At 38.1% G+C, this 26041-nt stretch overlaps 2 protein-coding genes across 2 annotated transcripts; one reads left to right on the forward strand and one right to left on the reverse strand.

The window, feature by feature from the left end:
* Positions 1 to 805: 805 nt before the first annotated feature.
* parp9 (poly(ADP-ribose) polymerase family member 9) lies at positions 806 to 9397 on the reverse strand. Its single transcript, XM_014468459.2, has 9 exons — positions 9225 to 9397; positions 7092 to 7994; positions 6134 to 6352; positions 5798 to 6013; positions 5475 to 5535; positions 5192 to 5278; positions 4395 to 4867; positions 2889 to 3048; positions 806 to 1783 (listed from the first exon to the last, which is right to left on the reverse strand). Exons 2-9 carry the CDS (start codon positions 7977 to 7979, stop codon positions 1503 to 1505), a joined length of 2385 nt encoding a protein of 794 aa, XP_014323945.1. The 5' UTR covers positions 7980 to 7994; positions 9225 to 9397; the 3' UTR covers positions 806 to 1502.
* Positions 9398 to 9469: 72 nt separating this feature from the next.
* LOC102217501 (poly [ADP-ribose] polymerase 14-like) lies at positions 9470 to 22299 on the forward strand. Its single transcript, XM_023336745.1, has 17 exons — positions 9470 to 9670; positions 9746 to 9846; positions 10410 to 10440; positions 12766 to 13050; positions 13123 to 13347; positions 13467 to 15709; positions 16202 to 16432; positions 16521 to 16742; positions 16908 to 16995; positions 17111 to 17257; positions 17505 to 17567; positions 17669 to 17845; positions 18924 to 19142; positions 19233 to 19847; positions 20008 to 20144; positions 20640 to 20814; positions 21501 to 22299. The coding sequence occupies exons 1-17, from the start codon at positions 9496 to 9498 to the stop codon at positions 21776 to 21778; spliced, it is 5412 nt and encodes a 1803-aa protein (XP_023192513.1). The 5' UTR covers positions 9470 to 9495; the 3' UTR covers positions 21779 to 22299.
* Positions 22300 to 26041: the final 3742 nt, after the last annotated feature.

A 26041-nucleotide genomic window follows, 5' to 3' on the forward strand; every position in this document is an offset into this window, starting at 1 on the left:
AGCTTTTTCCTGCCTTTAGATGTTGCTGCCATATTTCTGTACAATGTTTTTCCTCATGATGCCGTCTAGGAAGTTCACCAGTTCCTCCTGCAGCAGGACAGCAACACAACATGATGCTGCCACCGCAGACAGGATGGTGCAAGCATCCCCGTTCTTCCTCCGGATGGTCGTTATGCCCAGATATTTCCACTTTTCTTTCTTCGTATCTCTAAAAATGAAAATCTTTGTCTCAAGCTACCTTCTGTCTTTTTCTGCTTCTTTCAGAGTTCTGGCCTCTTGCTTGCTGAACGGCCTTTCAGCCCGTTTGGCTCCAGGACCGGAAGCTTCTGCAATCATAACGGAGGCTCAGATGTCTCTCCTGAACATTTTCTGTTCAGTTTTTTACTGAACAAGCAGCAACAGCTGATGGTATCCTAGCAACCAAAGTCAATATAAGGCAAGATGGCAACAAAAGACACCAGATCCTTCAAAATAAGACTTCCTCTCCCCAAAATAAATCTAGCTTTGCACTTAAATATTTCACTTCACCTTTTTGTAATTATGTACAATCATGCTACATTCAATAAATAATAATGTAAATTAAATTATGCTAACATAATTTACATTATAAATAAGTCAACACGTCTTACCAGCTTCAGCAGAACCTTCAGTAGGTTTTTGTTTTTTGGTTTGAGATAAATTCACACATTTTGGACCAGAATGATGCTAAATGTCCTCGTTTGTTAGATTACAGGAAGCTGAGAGTTTAATTAATTGTAGTTTCATCTTCAGATGTTCAGATAAACAGAAGCTGCTCACACTGCTGTTGCTTATGTCCAACTTCCTTTATTAATATCGATTTACTTACAGCAGCATTAGTACAATGTTTACATGTTCACACACACATTTAGGCAACGATCCCTTAGAAATATACATCCAGATATGCTGCCAGGCACCTGCTTTATATAGAGCATAGAAAGATTGATGCTAGATTTACAAAGTAAAGTCAAATAAACTGATGCCTTTATTGGTTTGATCCCAAATAATGTTTTTGATTTAACATACTTAACACTTTTCATCAGCAAACAGATGATTATAAAACTTTTGTTGCTATGCAATTTGGTCATTTTGTCCCCAAACTGCAAAAAAATATTAAATAAATCATAAAATAATAAAAGCAGGATTCTGAACCAAAGATATTTTAATATATTTGATCAAGTTAAGAAAAAACAGAAACTTTCATATTTTTACAAACCTACTATTGCTCATCATTATCATTGTTTAACGGTTATACACAAAGATATAATAAGACTAATATATTTGTTCTGTTTATAATGTGCCAATGTGAAAATCAAAGTTTCTAATATAACAAAAACTTTTTAGTTTCTGAGTCAGCATACAAGTTTATTTTTGAACTTCTTTCTCTGAGGCTAAAAGTGAATTTATAGAAAACTCTAGTTTATTTCTCTGGAGATTCTTGATCAATCTTTCTGCAATCAGATTCTGATTTCAGAAAGATCACCCTAACGTGAATTCTTCTTGCAGGTGATAATGTACTTTGGCAAAGCTTGATAACCGCTGAAGATAATAGAGACGTCAGATCCTCCATACACGCTGTCACAGAGAATGTTGGGATCTTTTCCAACCGGAGGAGGAAGAATAAATCCTCGTTCACCTTTAGCCGAGTTTCCCAGCAGGACTTCAGCCTCCACAAAGTACAGGTACTCCTCACCTTTCTCCCTCCACAGCTCCAACGCTGTTCCTATGCTGCTTGAGAAGTAGATTCCCTCTCCATACTTTGGGTCTGTAACCACAGAAAATTACATCATAATTCAATCTATATGCCGCTGCTATCATGCATCACTTTAACAAAATGTATTTAAGATTTCATAATGATGCTGTTTTAGTTTCAGTAAATCTGTGAGGTGCCTTCACTACACCCTACCTGATGATATGTTTCAAAGAAAGGAAAAAGGGCCTTTTTTCACCTCAATGAACACCTTTTAATGTTTTGTGTCTAAGAAAAACATTATGAAACATGCTAAAACAGTCAGTGAATTTGTTTTGGAGAAAAAAATGAATAAATGTGACAAAAGAACAGAAGTAGTTGAAAACAAGCATAAAATCATCACTGGGTGGCAGCATAATTGTACGAAGAAAGCTTAGCTGTGCGCAGAGAAGAATAGTGGCAATCTTATAAAAAGTATGCATTTACGACGAAGAATTAGGGCCATGTTAATTTTTTTTTAATTACAAGAGTAAAGGCATACTATTATGAGAATAATGTTGAAATAATACAAAAAAATCAGAATATTATGAGAATAAAGTCAATATTGAGAATTACGTAACTTCTACAATAAAGTATGATTTTTATTCTCATAATTTTATGTCTGAAAATTTTTTAATGCAATTAATTGCATACAAAAATCCCCAGCAGAAAACTTTGTATTGTGTTTCTGGTATGCCCGTAAATCTGATGCATACGCAACATCTGCAAACAACAATCCGCTTCTCTTCGCCCAATAGGGGTTAATTTCTACTCTAAAAACGATCTGATTGGACGCTGTAGAAGACTGTTGTTGTGTCCAAGTTGTCCTAAAGCGAATTAGCCTGTCAGTGAATCTATGCTAGCCTAAAACAGCATCTCAAAGCTGAACATGTTTCATTTCTAAAGATTTCCATGAATGATCAGGGTTTCCTGAGCAAACAACAATTAAACAGTAAATATGTATACTGTTGAACTTATTTGCCTTTTAAATAGTTTAGCAGCAAAAATGGTATTTGAATTGAAATGTTCCTTATTTTGTCCATATTATGGTTTTTGATTAAAATGCAATTAATTACAGACCCTGCACGTAACTCAAATAAAAATGTAACTAAATTGAACCCGTCACAGCTTGGTAGCATACCTTCAGGCGGTGCACACTCTGCATGGAATCCAATTCGGCTGACCATCTCACAAAACTGAGCAGGAATGCGCTGAAACATCGTTTTAGAAGAGGAGCTGCCAAGTTGCTTTTTCTTCATATCGAACATCGCCTTCAGAGCAGCATTCTCCACTTTGTCCACCTGAAGATAAAGTTTTCAGAACTAAAAAATAAATCCTCAAAGCAAATTGCATAGATGTGATTTTGAGCATTCAATAAAAAATACATCTATAGATAGTTTCCACAAGACAGGACTGGAAGTAAGTAAAGTGATGAGTAATAATTGCAATGTACTTATATTGTTTAAGTTAGATAGGAACAAGGAGCTAGTTCTAAGCCGGTGGCCTCACTATTGTCATAGCAACTGCTTGCCAACATGGCTGCCAGTTAAAAGGTTCACGGAAGTGTGAGATAACATGAGAGCCATGTATGGATTGACTCGGTGTCTCTGTGTTTTTTTAAATAAACATTTAAATATATTGTAAATATCCTTACCACTAATAAAGTAATCAGAGCAAAAAACAGCATATTAAAAGACTGGTGATATTAGCTGGTCACGCTCGCCAACGCTTAGTAGCAAATCCTGCTCACCTTCACTGGATGTAATAAAAATGTCTCTTTACCATTTTAAATCCAACTATATCCAACCATTGCGGTTATCTTACGTGCGGTAAGTGAAATGGAAAGCTGCTTTAGGACTATCAAGATGATGACAGAGCACCTGGATATAGGAGGGGCAACGTCATGTGGGAACCACCTATGGGTTAAGACTAGATCACTGGATGAGCTCCAAACTGTAACAGGTAAGACGGCTACACTGCCAAAACATAAAATCTTACCTAGTAAATTTGATCTAGTTTCTAGTGCAAATATTTTAATACAAAACTAACTTACAAGTAACTTTTCAGCCAGACATAGGAACTTGTTTTAAGTCAATAATTCCCTAATTCAAAACCACTCATATTCTCTTTTCTCGGACTGTCACGCCAAATCCCACGTCACATCTACATGTTATGGTTGTCAAAGTCAAGCTAGCATAGCTGCACTACTTCCCTCTACCTCATTATTTAAAAAAAACCTTTTTCCTGACCTTGTTATGTAGTTGTCGTAGTGTTGACAATTAGCAGTGTTTTGCGAGTTATGTTCACCTAACAGCTAAAACCAATGCCAGTTATCGTTAGCGAGCAGCTTTTTGCCCTCCTGCGGAAAATTAAGGTGTGGGATCTTGCGTGCATTGAGTTATGCTGTAAGTTTTCCAATATTATAAGTGAAATATTCTGCCAATAGAACTGGTACTTTTTCATCAGAATTTAGGAATTATTGACTTTTTGCAAGATCCTGTATCTTGCTAAAAGTTACTGCAGTTAGTTTTGTCTTATTTCAAGTGTACTAAGGTATTGGAACTAGAAACTAGACCAAACATACTTTGTAAGATTTTGTGTTTTTGTATTGAAGCTGTCTAGGGAGCTACACTATGACCAACTGTACCTTTGTTACTTTCAGTGCGTGACTGAAGGCTTCATGTCGACTTGAGAATTCTCTACTTGACTTTTCAACTGGCTTTCTTTTATGGGACAGCTCTGTGTTAAACAGCATCTGCAGTCCATGTTCTTCCTCTCTGATGAACTCCTTTTGGATTTTGCAGAGCATAGCCTCCACTTTCAAACCAGCAACAGCAACTTCTTCCTTTGAACCTCCATTTATTTCTAAACATGCATGACCCTTTGAGAAAAACTCCTCCACGATCAACCCTTTCTCAGCTGAAACGGCCAGTTGCAGATGGTCGTGATCACTGAAGTGCGAGAGGAAGTTGTTGTTGATCGTGACGGAGTGAGAATCCGTAGAGAGGCGGTTCTTGAGCCATCGCTCAGCCTCATGTTTTGATTCTTCAGAAGGACAAACCAGGCTGATCTGTGGGGCTGGAGCTCTGCTGGACTGGGATTCATCTTTATTCCAAGATGCTGTTGAATAGAACGTCACACATCTATGAAATCAATGACTTTGCTGAACTTCTGACTTTGGTATTGCATCATTTTTTTATCTGATTCATTTCTTCTACTTGAATAATATTGTAAGATTTGTAAAAGTACATATTTATACTGAGCCCCAGAATTTGCTGCACAGTCAAAACACAAAATCTTACCAAGTATTTTTGGTCTAGCTTCTAGTATATTTGAAATTACTAACTTACAAGTAACTTTTCAGCTAGAAACAGGATCTTGTTTTTAGTCAGTAATTCCTTGGTAAGATTTAGTGTTTTTGCAGCGTGGAGGTGCTGTATTTACCTTCTGTCCTGTGTTGGTCACCAGAATAAGGTAGAGGATGTTGCTGGGGAGAGCGATGTCTGGATTTCCCATCTGCACCTGTTATTTCTGTGGACCAATCTCAGGTTTAACAGAAGGCAATTTGTCTTTTAGCTCATTAACTAATTGGACTAGTTAAGTTTTCCCCTTCACTTCATAAATAAAACACATTTTATTTGAGAGGCAGGAACACTTTGAAAAACTCAGATTAAAGAAGTAACTTTGAACTTGGTATATTTGATTAACAGAAATGTTTTAACATTACCAGGTGGAAAGTTGAAAGATGCTGATCTTTTCTGTAAACGTCCAATTTCCCACTCAAAGGCCTGGGAACAGAGAACAGATAATAAATATATGTTTACAACTACACACTTTGCAAATAGACATAATTAGATTCTGTAATGCAAATATTTCCATTGTGAACACTTCAAATTTTCACAGCATTAAAGCTGTATTTGTAGAAAATGTTCCCATCTCAGACCTTCCCTTTGTTTTGTATTTGATATTTGTAAATGTTACTGCAGTCCCTGTTTGAAGCATTTTACATTTTTAGCATGTCAGAAGTATCAAAACAGCCTAAGAATGTACCTGGAATGTCCCATGGTCAGAAGGAAATATGACAAAGTGAATATCCATCCTGTTTAGACAATTTTGGGCAAATGCAGAGACTGCAGCCAACATGATGGAGGCAGATTCTGCTTTACTAAACCCAAGAGCTCCGGTGCCGATAGCCGGAAAGGTGATGGAGTTGTAATGCTGTGCAGCGGCAATCGATAAGCAATCCAAAACCGAAGAGTAAAGGATCTATGATAAAGAAAAAGTTACACAGAGATGCATAGAAATCTTAAGTATGTAAAAGAATTAGATTTTTCAATAAATTTGACTCAAATATTGTATTACTGCCTTTCTGAAACAAACACGTACCTGATCTGCTGCTGGATCACGTGCTTTTTCAATGCAAAAGGTGTGAAACACCTCTTTGCAGTATAGTCTGTAAGATTTTGTGCGGATGATATAGCCCTTCTTTTGAGCTTGCTTTATTTCATTTTGGATCCCATAACCTGCTTTGTCCAAAATAGCACCAGAAATTTTACCAATACTCAGGTTTCGGTCCCCTGATGCAGTGTTTACAATGACATCCGTCTGAAAGAGCAAACAACACAAAACCGAAAAGGTTATTGGTTTAAATTCAGCTTAACTTATTATAACTCATAACAATCATCAAATAGGAGGAAATATTTCATAAACTATAGGAGCCATGGTTTAAATTTCTATCTAATTTTAACCGCAATTATGTCAAATTAAATTACTGAATACAAAAGAGAAATTTGCTTAGTCCTTTCGCATCTTGACAGAAACTAAACTGTTTATAGATTTACATCAGATAGAAAACATATTTTACATATCAAAACATTAACAATTTTCCCAGCTTTAATTCAAGTCGTATTTTGTAGAAATTGGGTAACAAATACGGGTACAACAATAATTTTTGTGACAGATTACTGCTCAACCCACATTGGAACAGTCTGGTTTTGTGGACTCAGTAATGGCCGCCAGCAGAAGCATCACTAGCGTTAGCGGCTAACAGGCGATGTCCAAACCAGTAACTTGTATCCTACAACCGCTAAAATCGTTTTTTCCTCCATTTTTGTTTACATTTGGTGAAGGAAGTTGTGCTCTTTAATAAGAACCCCACACTATCTAGCTTTCATATCCATCTAGAATTTGAATGATTACATAATTTAGAAAATAAAATGTATTTAAATGTATAATCTAACTATCTTTTCAAATCAAACACCATTTATGTATATAGCACATTTAAGAACAATATTGGCCAAAGTGCTGCACAAATATATAATAAATATGTTTAATTTATTCTTACTCTTTGTTCTTCAATTTTCCCCTTCCTTAGAATCAGATGGACATTTCCAATTGTGACTGAAGGTTGTGTGGCGTTTTCGGCGCTTCGGGTATTTTGTGCTGCAGCACTGCTGTAAGTTTGCTTCTGCTGAGGCTTGAATATCTGATTGCATGCTCTCTCCATTTCCTGCACTGTGGGCTCATCATGGTTGGCAAGGAAGATTTCTTTTGGATAATGGTTCTGGTGAGGCAGCTTGTCACAGAAGGCTCTTATAGTTGACACTATGGTGTTGGCACATTCTCGCAGTGGGTAGTTGAACAACCCGGAGCTAATGGCAGGAATGGCAACAGTTGCCAGATGATTCTCTCCAACTCTGTTGAGAATACTCTTGATGGTTTTCTCCAAAGCAGGTCTACCTTTTTCTGGATCGAAGTTGAAAGCACTCATTGACAGATCTGGACCCACAGCATGAATTATCATCTTGCATGGTAGTGACCCTGAACTCAAAACAACTGCCTCTCCTGTATTTACTTTACTATACTTTTTAATATAATCATCAGACTCCAGTTGGATTTGAGGACCACCAGCTTTAGACAGAGCCAGAGCAAGGCCTCCATAATGCTTTAAATCTTCATTAGCAGCATTCACAACAGCATCAGCAGGGAAATTGGTGAGATCAGCCTTCCACACAGAAACCTTTACACCTGAATGCATCATGAACTCAAATCTTCTCTCTGGCTTAATGATTGCTGGCGGTCGCTGGTGTGAACTCCTGCTCTCATTCTCCACACCCTCGATGGCGGCCACACATCCGAATTTAGTGTTGATGATTTCACACAGATCGGCTCCACATCTTCTCACAATGCTGAGTGACGCCTCATATAGAGGAATGTCCAGTTTACTGGCCATCGTTTCTTAGCAAACCTGTGGAAAGATTATACGTAACATCATGAAGACTCAATTAAATGAGATTTCTAACAATCCTTTCAGGAGGTCCTCATCTGTTTTCTGATATTAAATCAGGTTTCTGATTATTTCCCCACTACACCAGCCAAAAAGGTTTTGGGTTTGTGCCAAAGATTCAGTTTTTGGCACCAAAACAACACCATATTCCTGCAAATGGTGTTAATTCATGACATTTTTTAAAGTAAAATGTAATGGTTCTTCACAGACTGGTTAAAAACTAACCTGAATAGTAAATGTCCAGTACTACCAATTTAGAAATACTGACATATCAACGGATATTTTGAAGTAAAGCTGAAAGGAAATGTTTGTTAGTTTAAAATAATCACAAGAAATTGTTACAGTAATATTTTATTCATGAGTTATGTGAGCTGGAAATGTTAAAGTAGATGATATATCCAAAAATTCCAGCTTTTGTTTTGGACTTTAGTGATGAAACAAAATTATGTGCTTTAACCTCAGTGCTGAACAGAACAATAAAAACATAAACAATGAAGCACATAACAGCAGAACAGCTTGAATTGAAAACACATTCATGAGGATGCAATCTGCATGATTTGCTTCCCTCTTGGATCAAGAAAGTTTTTATAAATTTTAATTTTATAGATTAAAATTCTGGCTCTTTATTTTTGCTTTAGGTCTAAAATGATCACTCTTGCTCAAAGGAATAAATACATTTTCAGGACTTTAGTAATGAAACTAAATTGCAATTTTAATTTAGTTCCAGCAGAGGGAGACAGATTACTAAAATAAAAGATCTTCAGATCATATAATCATTAGCACAGCCTGAACAGAAACACCTTCCCTACCTCAACTATGAAGTAATCACACTTATTTCTAGTTTCATTATTACATTTAATATTTGCTCTAATTTTTCCACATTTTAGTGTTGCATGTTTATGCTTTCCTTTATGCAAATGCAGCATAATTTAATCTTAATAAGTTGACCTAACGCATATTAACTTAATGGTTTCAGATTCTCGTCGCCATGTTGCCGATCATCCTCCTCTCTGTTAGTGAAGTCAAATCTTAACACCAGCGATCACTTTAAGTCACATCCAAATGCGAATTATGAACAACTAAACTATTTTCAGTCCAGCTTCTCGTTAACGTTAAATAAAAAGTAGTGGTTTTAACCATAATAGAGTATTTTCGTTTAAAAGGGAAGAAATAAAGAGGCGAATCGCTTACCTTGCCTGGCGTGGAAAGTCCCGAGTGAAAAACTGAAAGTAAACTGGGACTGGGTGTGGACCAGTTCTAACTGGTTGAACTGCTAGTTCGAGTTAATAAGTCTTCAAAATAAACGAAGAAAACGTGTCGCTCTTCCTGCTGCGACTCCTTCTGCGCCAATCCCGCAAAGCTCCGCAGCTGCGTCAGTAAGAGCGCCTCCCGCCTCCCGTAGTTTCACCAGAAACAAAACCGAAAGAGTTCAGTCAGATCAGAAAGGAGAGAGGCCAGCACCATGGCGGAGGAATATGCCTTCCATGTTCTGGTGGAGTTGGAAGAAAGCAACACACCGAGACTGAAAAATAAGTTGGTGAAATATTTTCAGAGTAAAAAGTCCAACGGAGGAGACTGCGAGGTGGACTATGAGTCCGGGAGCTCAACTGCGCTGCTGCGCTTCCGCAGAGAGGAGGGTGAGTCCCAGACTGTCCGATTTCTGATCAGTCCTGAGTAAAAACCTGCTGGATTTACCCCGTTTTCTCTCTCAGACCAGAAAAATGTCCTGGGCAAAGAGTCGCACCAGATCAGTTTGGATAAAGGAGTGTTAAAGATGGCAGTCCGCCTTCCTTCAGACGGAAAACAGAAACGGGTGAGAGCTAAGAAGTGGAAGTTAGACTTATTTACATGCTATCGGATTAGAATTCCTTCGCTTATGATTATTGGAATATTATTTGGAATATTTAGTGGAATACTGATCTAACCTGAGTTACTTCCTGTAATCTCATAAAATGCCTGGCAGTGACATAACACTCACCTCCAGCTGCTGTAAACATGTTCATATTTGTCTTTGTGGGTGTGATTTATTTTATGTCTATTAAGCGGTAAACTTATTTCATGTTTACTTTTATGGCTTTTATCATGTATGATGCTGAGCTGACCAGCTCCGGACCTTTGAACACTTTTGTTTAAACTCTGAGCTGCTAATGAAGACCTGGCCCTGCTGGCCTTTCATTGTTTACTGCAAGTCATATGACCCATCAGAATCCAAGATGCTGTCTGATTTCATTCCTGCTTTTATCCTTTCACTTTCTGTGTTTGAGGATATGTCACAGAATAAACCTGCTTATCTTTTTCTAACCAGTTCTTGAATGTGTAATTCATCAGCATTACCCAACAAAAATGTCTAAAATGTCTCAAATCTGTTTTAAACAGGGGGATTCAACTGATAAAGGCAGCAAAAAGTGTAAGTATCCATGAAGGAAATATCTGCCACTGATGTGACATTTATTGCAGAAGTATTCACACCCACAAACCTTTCACAAACACAATATATATATTTCATTGGAGTTTAGTGTGAAAGATCAATAAAAAGTGGGGCACAATTGTGAAATGGAAAGAAAAGTATACATGATTCAAAACATTTTGTACAACTAAAAAACTGAAAAGTGTGGTGTGTAAAACCATCTTTTGATGCAAATCCAGCTGCAAGTCTTTTAGTGTTTTGTTTGTCTCTACCAGCTTCGATCGTCTAGTGACTGAAACTTTTGCCTGTTCTTTGCCAAACAACTCAAATTAGATGCAAAGCGTTTGTGAACAGCAGTTTTCAGATCTTGCCACACATTCTGGACTTTGACTGGGCCATTCTGACGGAATGTTTTAAACCTTCCACATGCCCCAACATGGCTTCTGGCAAACTGCAAATGGGACTTATGATGGTTTTCTTTTAATAGCTTTCTTCTTGCCATTCTCCATAAAGTCCATGTTTATGCAGAGATGACTAATAGTTGCCCTGTGGACAGATTCCTCCACCTGAGCTGTGGATCTCTGAATTTGGTCCAGAGACTCCAGGGGCCTCTTGGCTGCATCTCTGATCAGGCCTCTCCTCGTTCAGGACGTTTAGGTGGACGGCCTTGTCTTGGTAGGTTTACAGTTGCACCGTACTCTTTCCATTAGCGGATGATGGATTGATGTTCAATCATTTCCGTGAGATGTTCAAAGCTTTTGGAAATCGTTTTGTAGCCTAAACCTGCTTTAAACTTCTCCACAACTTTATCCCAGATCTGTCTGGGACAAAGACAAATCTTTGACTTCATGATATTCTCTTAACCAACATCTGAGGCCGTAAGGAGCAGCTGGATTTATACTGAGATTAAATGACACACAGTCATATAATTTCTAGTAGATTCATCAGCAGTCATTAGGCAGCTTCTGAAGGTAATTGTTGAGCTTAGAGAAAAGGGGACTGAATCATTTTGCAAATTAAGGAAGAGCCCTTTAGACTAACTAACAAATAGTCATTACAGTCCCTGGACCTCTACATTCCTCTGTACTCTCCTGTACAAACTGAAATGCTGTTTTAAGTTTGTTGCAGTAGAGGGAGACAGAGATTTTCAAACTACAAGGTTGTGACCGTCTGTTTTTACCAAAACAACAGGCTGGATATGGTTTAAATACGTTTTACTAAACTGCATTAAATTAGTAAAACATATTTAAAGGGAATTATAAATAATGATGGGATTTACTTTATAAGTTCCACGTCTTTCTTTCTGTACTCAGAAGATGTTTCTTGGGATCTAATATAATCTTTCAAACAAAAACAATAATGGATAATAATGACCTTACTATAAATTACTAAAGTGTTATGTTTTGACAAAGATGTAAGAATAACCTTGTTTTAAAGGTGTGTCTGTATCCATGCACATAAAATTATTACTAAATCTCTTGAACAACAATAAGCCTGTATATAACAATAAAAACGGTGATTACCAGTTGCATAAAAGCTGCTTCCTTGCTGGACAGTAAATGTTCATGGTTGCTTTGAGGTTTTTGCGGCTGGTCATACTGAGTGATACTTTGAGTTTTGATTGTCAGAAATAGTTTCGGTTTTGGTTTTAAGCTTTAGAGGTTTAAAATATTTATGGTGTTTGATGGCAACTATTGTACCAAAGCTTTTTGCTGAAATGGTACTTTTTTTTACTCTTCTATAAGTTTAAATTTTACAGTTATCATTGACAAAAAGTACTTTCCACATTTTTAAAAAACCTGTTGAGTAGCATGGTTTTATATTGCGTTTTTATTAGAACTAGAGATTTGTCAGACTTTCTGGTACAGTACTCGACTCTGTGCCAATAGTTAAGTTTTCATTGGCGCTGACAAAAATCACATGTGGCATTCCCCAAGGTCCCATGTTGGGGTCTCTCCTATTAAATATCAACATCCTGACATTAACTTAGATTATAATAAATAACAAGATAAGTTCCCGTAATTATGCAGATGAAACACAGCCCATGTCACTAGGTAATAATAAACCAACTGAAGCATCCTTTCTCAAGATACTTAAAACCAATCAATGTGTGGATGTTCATAACCTCCTTCAGTTAAATAAAAATAAAACAGAAGTAAATATGATATGTCCACATTAAGGTCATAATTAGATGGATCATCTAATAGAAGCTTTTCTTTAGCTCATAATAATACAGTCTATACTTATACTCTGCTTCTGATTGACTTGTTTCATTGGTAAGTAAAAAACAGTTTTACTCATTCATCTTTCATATTTCAATAACAGCGGACCATGAAGGGACCAACAAACAGTCCAAAGTTCAAGAACCCAAACCTGTGGATGAAGGTCAGACGGGGGCAAAAGGCAAAGATGGTGATTCAGATGATGAGGAGCAGTGCTCCAAGTCGGCTGTTTTAGGGAATATTCCAGATTCTTTAACCTCAGAATTTCTGGAAATGATTGTGGAGAACATTTTGAGAGACATAAGCTCTCCGACTGCCTCCCAGGACTACAACCTGGAACTGATCCCTGACATCTCATCTGCTGTTGTCACTTTCCAGAGTGGAAAAGGTACCCACTTAGTTCATGTTCAATTATATTTAGAACAACTTGAAATTTGATGTTTTTATTTTAACTTCACAGATGCCACTGACTTCATAGAAAGATGTCCTCAAAATCGGATGTTTACAAAGAAGGAGTTATCAGTCCGACCCCTTGAGACCACAAAGAAGGTTATGGTTGAAGGGGTTTCAGACTGCAGTGAAGACATGCTGTGTCTCTACTTTGAGAGTAAAGGGGGAGATGTGGAAGATGTTCAACTAAATGAAGCTGAACAGTCTGCTGTCATCATATTTAAGAACCATCAAGGTAGTTAACCTGCCCTACTTCCTGATTACTGCAGTTTATTCTGATAGTATGCTCTATGTTCAACTGAAGTGACTACCAACTTAGAAATGTGGAGCGTAACTTTGTGTTTTAATCCACAGATGTTAAGAAAGTCTTGGGTAAGAAGCATGAGATAAAAAAGGAAGAAATCAAAGTCTACCCGTTCTACAAATCTTTGGGAGTAGCACTTTATGGGAAAGATAAGCCGTCACCAAAGCTTCCTGCTGCCATCTCTGAGCCCATTGACAACGCTGTCCTCAGATACCTAGCTAACCACAAAGCGGCTCTGGAGACCGTTGGCTGTGACTTGGAAAGACATTTCTGCAACATAACCCTGGAGCAGTCTGCTGTCCGCCTCAGTGCCTCGCCCTCATTACTGAAGCAAAAAGATGCCAAAGTCATCATCAAAGAGTGGGCAAACACTGTGAAAGCAGCCTTTTCTCAGGCTGTGTCAAAATTCAAAACACTAAAGTTCTCCCTGGAGTCAGATGTATGGGAGGAATCTGAGCAGAAGATTAAAGAGAAACTGCGGAAGGAAGATGTTGTTGTAGTTTCTGATAAAACCAGTGGTGTCCTTTCAGTGGCCGGCCTTGAGAATGATGTCAACACACTCAAGAAGCCTATTTCAGACGTTCTTGACAGGATCGAGAAAAGGGTCCGAAGGGAGAAATTAAGTAAAACTCAAGAGATCAATGTGTCACCATCAATGTTCCACATCCTTTCTCAAGATGGTCTTCAGGATAAACTCCTGCAAGTGTACCCAGAACTCAAAATGTCATACGACCAAAACAAGCAAGCTCTGAAAGTAACTGGCTTTGTGGACGAGATTATTAATGCAACCCAGGTGATAAGCAACGCAACACTAGGATTAAAGCGACAGAATTTAGAAGTAGATGAGTTTTTGCTTGACATGCTGAAGGACGAACAACAAGAGGAGGCCACCGATATACTTCTAACAGCCTATGGCATAAAAGCAGCCTTGGAGATCAGTCCACAGAGGGTGCAGCTTGTTGCCGTTTCTGACAAGGACCTAATGAATGCTCAAGACCATCTAAGCCAAATTCTGAAATCTGAATACGTCGAAGTTGAAGACTTTGAAGTCCTGAAGAAGCCGGAGTGGCAGCAGCTGGTCCATCAGCAGGAAAAAGCAAACAGTGGGTCAGGAATGAGAGTTCAGATCATAACTCATCAACAGCAAGTGGTGGTGTCCGGTCACAAGGACAGTGTGGACAAAGTTAGCAGTGAACTAGAAGACTTTATAACAGAAAATGCTCATGTTGAAGAATTTGTTGCTGTTAAGGCAAATGTCATCATTGAGTACCTGAAAGGTCAGACAACCTTGTTGAAGCAACTAGAAGGGGTGGAAGTGTCCTTTGGAAATCAGGAAATCATCCTTAGTGGCTGTAGATCTGCTGTGAAAGATTGCAAGACCATAGTCAAAGCTTTACTAGCTTCTGTGTGCTTTGATAGTTTTAAAGTCACAAAACCTGGAGTCAAGAAATGTTTTCAGGAAAAAGAATTGTTTTTTGCTTCTTCTATTAAGAGTGACACTGACTGCCTGGTTCAGCTGGCTGATAAATCAAATGAAGAAGACGACCTTGCCTTAGTACAGGTACAACAACCCATTTACAAAGTCCAGACAAGTGATGGAGTGGAAATAGTGGTCTCCAAGGCAGACATGTGCAGTTACTCTGTGGATGCTGTCGTCAATCCTTCTACTGAGGACTTGAAACATACCTCAGGTCTTGCTTTGGCACTTTCTAAAGCTGCAGGTCCTCAGTTGCAGACTGAATGTGACCAAATAATTTTTGTAAAAGGAAAACTCCGACCTGGAGATTGTGTCGTAACAGATGCTGGAGGAATGCTTCGTTGCAAAAAGGTGATCCATGCTGTAGGACCCTATTTTGATCAAGCAAAGCCAAAGAAGGCTGAGGCCCAGTTGAAAAGAACTGTTAAAGAAAGCTTAGAACTTGCTGAAAAGTGTGGCTGTGTGTCTGTGGCCCTTCCTGCCATCAGCAGAAATCTTGGCTTCCCACTCAATCTGTGCCTAGCTACCATTGCTAGAGCAGTGAAGGAATACTGTGATGAGAAGTATGATGACAACACCCTGAAGAAGATTCATCTGGTGGACAATGAGGACAGTGTTGCTCTTGGTATGGAAAGTGCTGTAAAGCAGGAGTTTGGAAATCATGGAGTTAGTGTTTCGTCTCAAAATGCTATCCCTAAAGTTAGTCAGAAATCTTCATTGCTCAAGCTAGTTCCACCTGACCCAAGCTTGTGCCGAGGGCAGACCAAAGAGGGCTTGAACATTGTTCTTAAAAAGGGAAACATTGAGGCTGCCAAGGTAAATATACATGGTTTTAAAAAACTAATTTAAATATAAAGGTTTTTAAACTGAAATATTCTTCAACGTGGACTGCCCTTTGTCTATGGAAAGAGGAAGATATTCTGAAAGTAGAGCAAGGGTAATGAGTAGAGCCGCAGAGGCCCCCCAGAAAGCTAATTTCATTACTGGTGCGATCCAAAGTTGTTTTACGAGACAAGAAACCTCAAGACATCAGCTCAGTTTTTTATGTTTTATGTTATGTAAGATTTCAACTTCTGTATGTAAACTCAGCACTGCGAGTTTTTTCTGCTATAGGGTGAAAGGACAAGAACCTCAGATAACCCTACTCAATCTGTCTCTATAGAATTATGCAAACCTAGGAAAAGTAGATATATCAGCATAGAAATTTTCTTGACTGATTCTGCTTCCACTCACTGTTGACTTTTGTTGTGTTACAATACAAACTATAGTGAAAATACATATCTTAATAACGCTGTACCATATTTTCAGACAGAGGTAATTGTGAACACAGTGACAGAAGATCTTGTATTGGACAGAGGGGCGATTTCTAAAGCCATCTTCAGTGCAGCTGGACCCAAACTTCAACAGCTGGTACACAGCCAGAAAACGAAAGGATCACCAGGCGAGATAGTTGTTACAGATAACTGCAAGCTGAAGAGCAAACAGGTTTTCCATGCAATTGCTCCACACTGGAACAATGGCCAAGGCGCAGCTGAAAAGGTACATCATATTCATAGTGTAAAACATTTTAAATTTCTTTCTGAATCAATGAAACTACCAGGTAATCTGTTTACAAAATGTCTTTCAGACTCTAGCTGGGATCTTTAAAGATTGCTTGGACTTGGCAGAGAAAACTCGTTTGTCGTCTATAACTTTCCCAGCTGTTGGTACCGGAAACCTGGGTTTTCCAAAAAATCTTGTTGCCACTTTGATGCTGGATAAATTCTTGGAGTTCAGCAGCCAAAGACAATCCAATAACCTTAAGAAGATTGCAGTTGTTCTTTATCCTGGAGATGCACAGACTATTAAGGTAATGAAAAATAAGAATCATTGTAATATTAGAGTGGTAAGCTCTTAGTTTAGAACTTATTGAACAACATTATCAGTTGGTAAAGCTCACTATAAATGCAGAAATTTGTAGTGAAATCTCATGACCTTTTTATATGAAAGTACAAGTATCAAATTCATTTTGCAGGTATTCACTGATGAATTTCAGAAGAAGTTTCCAAGTGCCACTGGTTCTTCAGCTGCTGCAGGTCCAGCATCTGCAGATTCTTCAAAAGGTACTGGTAGGCAGATCTTTTCAGTTGCCATTTGCTCAACTTACACAAGACATGAGTAGTTGCCTAATTTCAAGGTTAAAGTGATATTTTTGTCTGATTTATGTTTTACCAACAGGCAAATTCTCTAAGGTTGTCTCCAGTTCAGGAACTCATGAGACTAAACTGGGAAACGTGACGATTCAGGTAGTAACTGGAGATATAACTAAGGAAACCACTGATGTCATCGTTAACTCTTCAAATGATAACTTCACTCTCAAGTCTGGTAAATCAATCTATATGTGATATATTTGTAATGTATAGTGTAAATCACCAGAATGCACTAAATGCACACTTTAAGCTTCCTAATGATATCGATTTGTGGGACATACATGTTTAGTAAGGTTAAACAAGTAAATATGAGTGTACTATAAGATCTAGTTAGATTTACTAATTTAAAAAGATGAAATAAAGACAAACATTGGTTGTCAATATCAGAACTATCAAACCTTTCACTTCATCTACCTTCCCAGGAGTATCCAAAGCTATTCTGGATGCAGCTGGTGTAGTTGTTTTTGAAGAATGCCAACATCTTGGTAAGAACATTAACTTTTGCTTTGCTGTAACATGCATTCTTAGTTTATGGTTAATTTAGTTCTATAACTTGGTTGTGATTCTGATTAAAACACCCCACCAGGTTCCCAGCCCAATCCAGGCATTATAATGACGGTACCAGGAAACCTAAAGTGCAAAAAGATTCTTCACCTTGTCGGACAGACGGACCCAGTGAAAATCCACAGCACTGTGAAGGAAGCACTCCAAATGTGTGTGAAGAACTCCTACACTTCTGTTTCATTTCCTGCCATTGGTACAGGTGAGGATTGCCAACATAATGAGCTCATTGTAGGCTGCAGATTTAGTGCTCAGTTCTGAATTTTTGCTGAAATGGGATTTTCTTCACATGATTGTTTATATAATTAATTAAACCCAGCTGAAATGAGACTTATGTGTGAACGGTTTACAACCCCAAAGCGACCCACCTGCACAGAAGAATAACAGACAAACTACAGCACACTGTTTAAGAAAGCAGTAATGGACACCGCCATTAATTTTAAAGTTTATTCAGCAATGGGAGCCAACAGTATTGTCACAAGATCATAGCAAGACAAACGAAGCTAAAAAACTTCCTTGACTGCAACTTCTGTACAGAAGTCTGTTTGGATGTGTAGTCAGGATTAGGGCTAACCTAACCCTAACCCTGGCTAAGAGTGGTGGGATTGTGATGTGATGTACTTCAGTGACACAAACTTCTTTCATAATTTCATAATTATAATTTTGTACCATTGTTTTCATCCTGATTTACCACACCTGGTATTTTCTGGTGCAGATTTATGATGCATGTCTGACATCAATGACGTAAAACTCTTATTGAATGCGACACAAACATTCATCCTGCAGATGCTTTGAAAACTATCGGATACGTATTTGAATTAGTTCTACATATGGAAGTGACATAGATTGGAATTTTTTTGGAGGTGAAAAGATTATAGCATAGACCGTCTATGCTACAGCATGCTATATCAGGTCTATGCTATGCCGTGTCTATGTTATGGCCATAAAACCTGATTTGGGAAGCATTTGCCTGCTTTGTGAACGTAGCCTTAGCTTGTCTGCTAATGTAAATCCAGATTACTGCAGTTTCAGATGTTGGCTAACCGATTCTGAAGATGTGTAGTCTTGAAGTGACCAAATGAAAATGGTCATTTCACTTGAATTGACCATTTTCATTTTTTGGATCCAAAGGTTTTGACTGTATAAATTTGGATTGAATAAACATAATTTTTTTTCTGCTGCACTCAAGGATGAGTCTTAAATTAGCCCTTTATAGGTGGAGTGGAACTTTTTGAATTTGCAGATTTGAGCCATCAACCACTTGTGTTGCCTGTTTCCAGGTCAAGGCAACGTGCAGGCTAAACAGGTGGCAGACTCCATGTTGGATGCTGTGATTGATGTTTTCAGCCAAAACACCTCCAGCTCCCTGACTTTGATCAGGATAGTCATCTTCCAGCAACCGATGCTAAAAGATTTCCACAGCAGCATGCAAGAAAGAGAAGCCACTGATCCAAAGGAGAAAGGAGGATTCTGGTCCAATGTTGGCCACAGGTTAAAATGTAAGCATAGAGAGAAAAATAGTTGTTGCTTTCATAAGAATCGTTTTTTAGATGAAATCCTAATTTAAGTTGCTTTGTTTATTCTCGCAGCTTTATTTGGATCTGAAAGTTTTGATTACAAACAGGAGGATGAGGTGTTTGATATTGAGACCAAGGAAGTGGAGCCTGCTGTCTTCCATATCTGTGGTGCCTCACAGGCCAAAGTAGATGCAGCCAAGAAGAAGATAAACGACCTGATGTCTAATGAACAATGCCAGGAAGAGATTATAGACAATGACATCTTGAACTTGTCTTCTGCAGACTGTCAGCGCATTGTTGACATCCAGATGAAGATGAGTGTGAGCATCAAAAAACAAAGCACTAATGGCCAAACCTCTTTCATCATTGAGGGTCTCAGTAAAGACGTGCTCCGAGCCAGTCGGGAGATAGATAATATGCTGAAGAAAGTGAGACAAGAGCAAGAGCTGAAAAAGAAATTGGAGCTGGCAGCAACTGTGGCAGACTGGCAGTATCAGCAACATGGGCTTTCATATCAGAGTTTTGATCAGATGACCAACTATGAGCTTGAACATGCGTTGGAGAGAGCAACACCCACTCTAAAAGTTACCATCCATGGCTCAGACTATACAGTCCAGATGCCTAAAGGACCAGCCACTGACGGCAAGGGAACCAAGCTGCAGATAAGACGAATTGACAAACTAAAAGGTATTTCATCCTTATATTGTTTTTTTTTCATATTCTGCCTCCAAAGTATCTAAAAGTCATACCCAATGCTACTGATCTTTAATTTGTCTGCAGGAAATTAAAATGTTCTATTTCCTAAACTGTGTAATGAAACAACTACATATTTTTTCTATTTTAACAGATGAAGATGTTCCTGAGTTTTGGGATGCTATGCCAGCTGGTAAAACGTGTCATTCTGTCATCCTCCAAACTGCGTCATCAGAGTACGCAGAAGTCCTCAATCTCTTCAAAGCCACATGCAATCGAGCCGTCATCAAGGTAATATCATTAGTAGTGTTGTTCATTCCTGGCACACAATTTGAAGAAGCTAGTTGCTAGCATGTGCCAGGGAATAATTTCTATACAAAAAAGACATTTTTTGTCTTTTTTGACAAAAAATGTCAAAAAAGGTGACAAATCTATTCCAGATTTGTCACCTGGAATAGCTTCCCAGCTATCCACCCAACATGGATATAGGCCGACAGCACAATGAGAACAGAGAAGAGCCATGCTGCCACCTCCTGCCCAACAGTCCCTGCTGACAGCAGAACCTTCTGCACCTCAGAAGGTCCTATACCCCTTAAATTAAAATTGGGGCATAGGACTGGCCCTCTCAAAACGAGTAGTGTTGTCCTGTCATCAACTGGAAATTTGAGATATTTTTTCTTTTATTAAAAAAGAAACAATACCTTTACATTAGGCAAAGGAAATAAGGAAACACTCATTATTTCTTAATGAGATAAAAAATGTTTGACGATCTATTTATGCTTTTAGATCGAAAGGATCCAGAACCCTACACTGTGGAAAAGTCTTCAGATCAAAAAACATGAAATGGAGGTGAGAAATAATCATCAGAACAATGAGAAACGTCTCTTCCACGGCACCAGTGAAAACACTGTCCCCATCATCAATGAACGTGGCTTCAACAGAAGCTACGCAGGAAAAAATGGTGAGACTTTCAGAGGTTTTTTGTCTTTAAGAGATCTGTCTGCCGAATCAGTAACTTTTAACAAACATCTCTGTAGTTTCATCCTAGTTTTTGAGGTTGGATCTAATTTTAATTGTGATGTTGCAGCACTTTTGCTCAGAGATGTAAATGGTACAGAAGATTGTGGGTTAATTCTAGAGATTTTTAAGCAGTACTGTGATTATTTATTTGTTGCAAAATTAAATATGTTTAATTTTTAAATATTGTTGAAGCTGCAGTATATACCTTTTATTAAAAAGATGTTTTTACTCGCACCATGTCATGACAGTATAATAATATGAGACAAATAATCTGTGAAAAAATGTTCCTACTGTGTCTTCTCCCACTTCTCCCAGTACTAACTGCAGAAATACAATAAAATATAATCAGAAACAACCAATCAGAGCCAGGAGAAGGGTCTTATTGGCGCTGTCAATCACCCTCATGTACACACTGCTCACATCCTCCCCTTTGCTTTAAGGAGGTGGAGGAAATTGATTATTTAACAGATTATCTGTGATGGCAAACTGTCACGACATAGTAACAGTTTTAAAATCTATGGAAAAATATACTTTTGTCAAAGTTACATACTGCAGCTTTTAGAAGTTAAGTACGATTGTTGATAACTTCTTTAAGTCAAAAATTAACTCTGACTGATCTGTTTTCAGCTGCCTGTTATGGAAACGGTTCCTACTTTGCTGTTAATTCCAATTACTCTGCACAAGACACCTACTCCAGGCCCAATGCGAAGGGAGAGAAGTTCATGTACCTGTGCAAAGTGCTGACAGGAGACTACACCCTGGGACAGCAAACCATGATCGCTCCACCAACCAAAGGGACTCTGGGCATATATGACAGTGTGGTGGACAACACGACCACCCCCAGCATGTTTGTAGTGTTTCATGACACCCAGGCCTATCCTGAGTATCTGATCACCTTCAAGTAGCAACACCCAGAAAACATTAAATACAAATAGAAGATATGATAATCATACTAATAATTTTTTTATTTGTTTCACCTTAAGCTCACTTAGTAGTTTTATTCAGGCCCATTTAGTGCCTTAAATTGTTGCCTTAACTTCTCAATGAAGTTAAGTTAATGAAGTTCTCAATGAATGTTTACTGATCTTTCATCACTTTTTGTAAGTGATGAAAGATCATTACAGATGATCTTTCACTTATAAAGTGATGATCTTTCAATTTATAAGTGAAAGATCAAACCAAGAGCTTCTAAAACATGTTGCCTATTTACTATTTACAGTTTACGACTTGCGACAAGAACCTCCTCTGTTCTAAGTTTCTCACTCTTATAAACTAACAATCAGTTCTAGATTTAAAAATTAAAGTAAACGTTAACAGGTGTCCAAATTAAAACTCCAGAATGTACAGTAAACAAGCACAGGTGATTTCACTGTACAAGCTCTCAGTAAATTTCTATACTTAAATAAAAGAAAATATTGTTGAAAAACTCTTTTTTCTCATTATTCTAATGTTTAGTGAACAGAAATCCTAAAAAAGAGGCTTGTCTGATTTGATATGTGACGTAGAATGTGCTTATCTTTCTTTTAAACTGTGTTAAACTGGCTTAACACAGTTTAACACAGTTTAAGTACAATAAAGTATTTGGACTTTATTGTTTAACAAATCCCCATACTCTACAATGACTGACATCAAAATGAGTAAATGCTGGAGTCATTTTTACCTTCTTTTATAAATCACGTTCTTAATTAATTAAGAAATGTGAAAGCAATTTTTTTTTTACATAAGTAAAGTTAAAGGAAATGCCAACGTCTGAAAAAATATTAGGACAATGACAGATAATGATAGATTTGTTTGGACAAATTTGGAGTTGCAGATTGCGACTAAGGTAATTTGTGAACCTGGGGATATTGCTACAGCTCTGAAAAAGTATTCTGTGACAACCTTGGCACAAAGCCGTGGCTTTCTGTCGAAACCAAAACATGGTCAGGTAGACGAAAAAGAAAGTCTGCAACAAAGCTGAAAATTGTTCAGGATGCAAAGAAAAACCTACAAAAATCCTCACTTAAATATTGGACTGGTGCAGTGGTTCCCAACGATTTTCTGGGATTACAATAAAATCCCCCCCAAAAAGAAAATAATATCAACTGGGCGCACACATCGTTCAACCAGACATAAACCTAAACACATATTTTGTTTTAAAACTCCACTGAAGTTTATTTCCCTCTTCAGGTTGCAACAAAACAAACTACAAACCATCTTTACAGTCAAACACTTTTGTGTAACTGTTTTTTAAAATTTTTTTATTCATCCATATTGCTTCCTGTGGCCCCCCTGCAATGGCACTGCGCCCTCCATAGGGGGCGCGCCCCACACTTTAGGAACCACGGGACTGGTGTGACTTTCAAAATGCGCCACAAGGTGGAATAAAGTTATTACTACACAAATCTCACAAAATATCCAGACTATAATTTGCCATCAGTGCAGAAAGGCCTCAAAAATTTCTGGAACAATCATTTGAATTGATGAGAACAAAATTGAACATGTAATGTTTTGGCCACAATAATAACCTTTACATTTGGAGAGGAGTCAACATGGCCTATGATGAAAGGTAGACCGCTCCTATTGTGAAACATGGAGGGGGATTACAGGTTGTAGGGATATGCGAGTCACAAAAACACAGGAAACATGGTCAAAAATAGTTACAGGAGGAATGCAATGTTATTAGAAAGTACTGGAGGAAAACTTGCACTCATCAGCCCTGAAGGAGTGATTGGGACGTTCCAACATGTCAATGATCCAAGACACAACGCCAAGTCGACATGTCATTCTCTACAGCAGAACAAAGTGAAGGCTCTGGAGTGGCCGTCTCAGTCTCCTGACTTTAATATCATCAAGCCACTCTAGGAAGATCTTTTTAGATTTCTTTCTAGATCTTTTTTGGACAAGAAACCCAGTTCACCTCCAAGGTTTGGGAGGACTTCAGCAAAGCTCTTGGGGCCAAGATTGCTTTTAGCTCTGATTTTCACCCTCAAACAAACAAACAGAATGGATGAGCAAGGAGCTAGAGTACCGGTACACATTGCGCTGCCTGTGTTATTCTGACCCCAGTTCCTTGAGTTCACAACTCTCCTGGATTGACTATGCCCAAAATACACATGTCTTATTTTCCTTTTGTGGCTTCTCCTGGATACTGCCCATGTTCCGCTCCGAAGAAATGGAGGTTGCAGTAACTTCAATCCGACATCACATCCATAAAGGTAAACAAACCTGGAGCAATATCATCACTGTACTCAACCATACTGCTGAACAGAACCTTCACATGGTAGACTGCAGCAAAAGACTCTCTGCAGCCCATCTGGTCTGGCTTTCCACTAAAGATAACATCAAGGCTTCCTCCAGAAAACTCTCCATTTGAGATCCAGTCCATCATTATCCCCACTTTGGTACAACATCTTATCCCCAAATTTGAAGATTCACTCAGTTTTTCATGCTTCTTTACTTAGACCTATATTGAACAGGTTTAAGTATAAAGTAAATGATTCATGAAAAATTAATTTGTTCTATTTGGGAAATATTTTATCCTGAAAGGAGTTTCCATGGAAGTTTGTTGTTCTCTGTTGGCTTTAATTTGTCAGGTAATCCCTGCAATAGGTCCAATTTAAAAGCGCTACAAAAATTATACTGATTTGGCTTCCCTTGTAGGAGACATTTAGTTAATGCAGAAAACTTCGACTGGCGTTATACTGTACTTCATTTTACAAAAACATTGTCCTATGTCAAGACAGTTTTGTTTCAAACAGCCTTTTACATAATGAAGGAAGTAAACAATCATTAATCTTCAGTGTTTGCTGGAGTTTTCCTTTGTTCTTAATTGGAATCTGTTTTTTCCAGCTTATGTGGTTTTGTCACTTCAACCCACATAAGTTTTCAAATTTCAAGTTAAGGAATAAGTTCCTCAACATATTCTGATAAGTTGAGGAATGGAGAAAGAAACGGAGCTAAGAGCTGAGAATGGGAGAACATAGAACTAAAGGGAAAAGAGCTGCAGTAAACATAGGAACACTGATCTAAAGAATCTCAACATAAATGTACAAATAAAGAAAAACATAACTAGCATGGATGGATATACAATAACCAGACTTTAGTAAATACAAAACTATCAAAATCAGAAACACAAGTGAAACGAAAACCTGCAGATCAAGACAGGAACCCCCTGAACCCTGAAAGTGACTGATGTACGCTGCTATCTTCCAAAAAATGTTCCCGGATCAATGCAGTTTACTTTTAAAACATCCTTTTATATGATGAAGGAAGTAAACAATCATTCATCTTTGATGCTTTCCATTCCTTTCAACAGGAATCTGGTTTTTCCAGCCATGGAGAAAAGGTGTGTCTACCTGCTTTTTGTCGTCACTTAAAACCATAAAAGTTTTCAGGCTGAGCATTTCTCCATGCTTCGTGTTTTTTATTTAGTCACCAGCACATAAATCTGTTTAGGTTCACAGCTTGAATATTTTCTTGAATGAAAGCCACCAAAATATTTGACTGTACTTTAATCAAGTCTCTCCTCCAACTTAATTGCAGTTTTAACACTGTTCTGTCACCAGGAGGCAACAGTTTGCTGGTAGACTGATTCATGCAGACGATTATCACTAAACTATATTGCAAGTCAGTTGCAGGAGGGATCTGCAGGTTGCTGTGATCACAGGTTCTCTGATCCATCAATAATGATGCAGCATAAGCGGTGTTTGTGGAAATCCAGCACTACCCCTTTAGTTTTGCATTCAGCAAAAGTTTGTTCTAATAGGAGCACCCAACAAAGTCCTTCGCCAGGTTCCTGAACTCGCCCTCCTCACTCTCCTTAATGCAGTGTCACAGAGAATATCTGCATGTGTCAGAGTTGAACAGACAAGGACTTCGGTTTCAGAGTTTTGATCAGAAGATTAACTACACGCTTGAGGATGCACTGAAAAGCGCAGCAGCCAGTGTAAAAGTTACCATCCATGGCTCAGACTATATTGTGAATATGCCTGAAGGACGAACCACTGACAGCAAGGGAAACATCCTGCAGATAAGACAAATTGACAGAATCAAGGTCTTACAACCATATGTTGGGATTTATTCCACAATCTGCCTCTGAAGCATCTTAATAATTTCATACTTGATGTCACTGGTCTTTAATTATTCTGCTACAAATGATCAAGTTTTCAATTTCCTAAAGTGTCTAA

This window comes from Xiphophorus maculatus, chromosome 7 (genome assembly GCF_002775205.1).
Source record: "Xiphophorus maculatus strain JP 163 A chromosome 7, X_maculatus-5.0-male, whole genome shotgun sequence".
Lineage (NCBI taxonomy): Eukaryota > Metazoa > Chordata > Actinopteri > Cyprinodontiformes > Poeciliidae > Xiphophorus > Xiphophorus maculatus.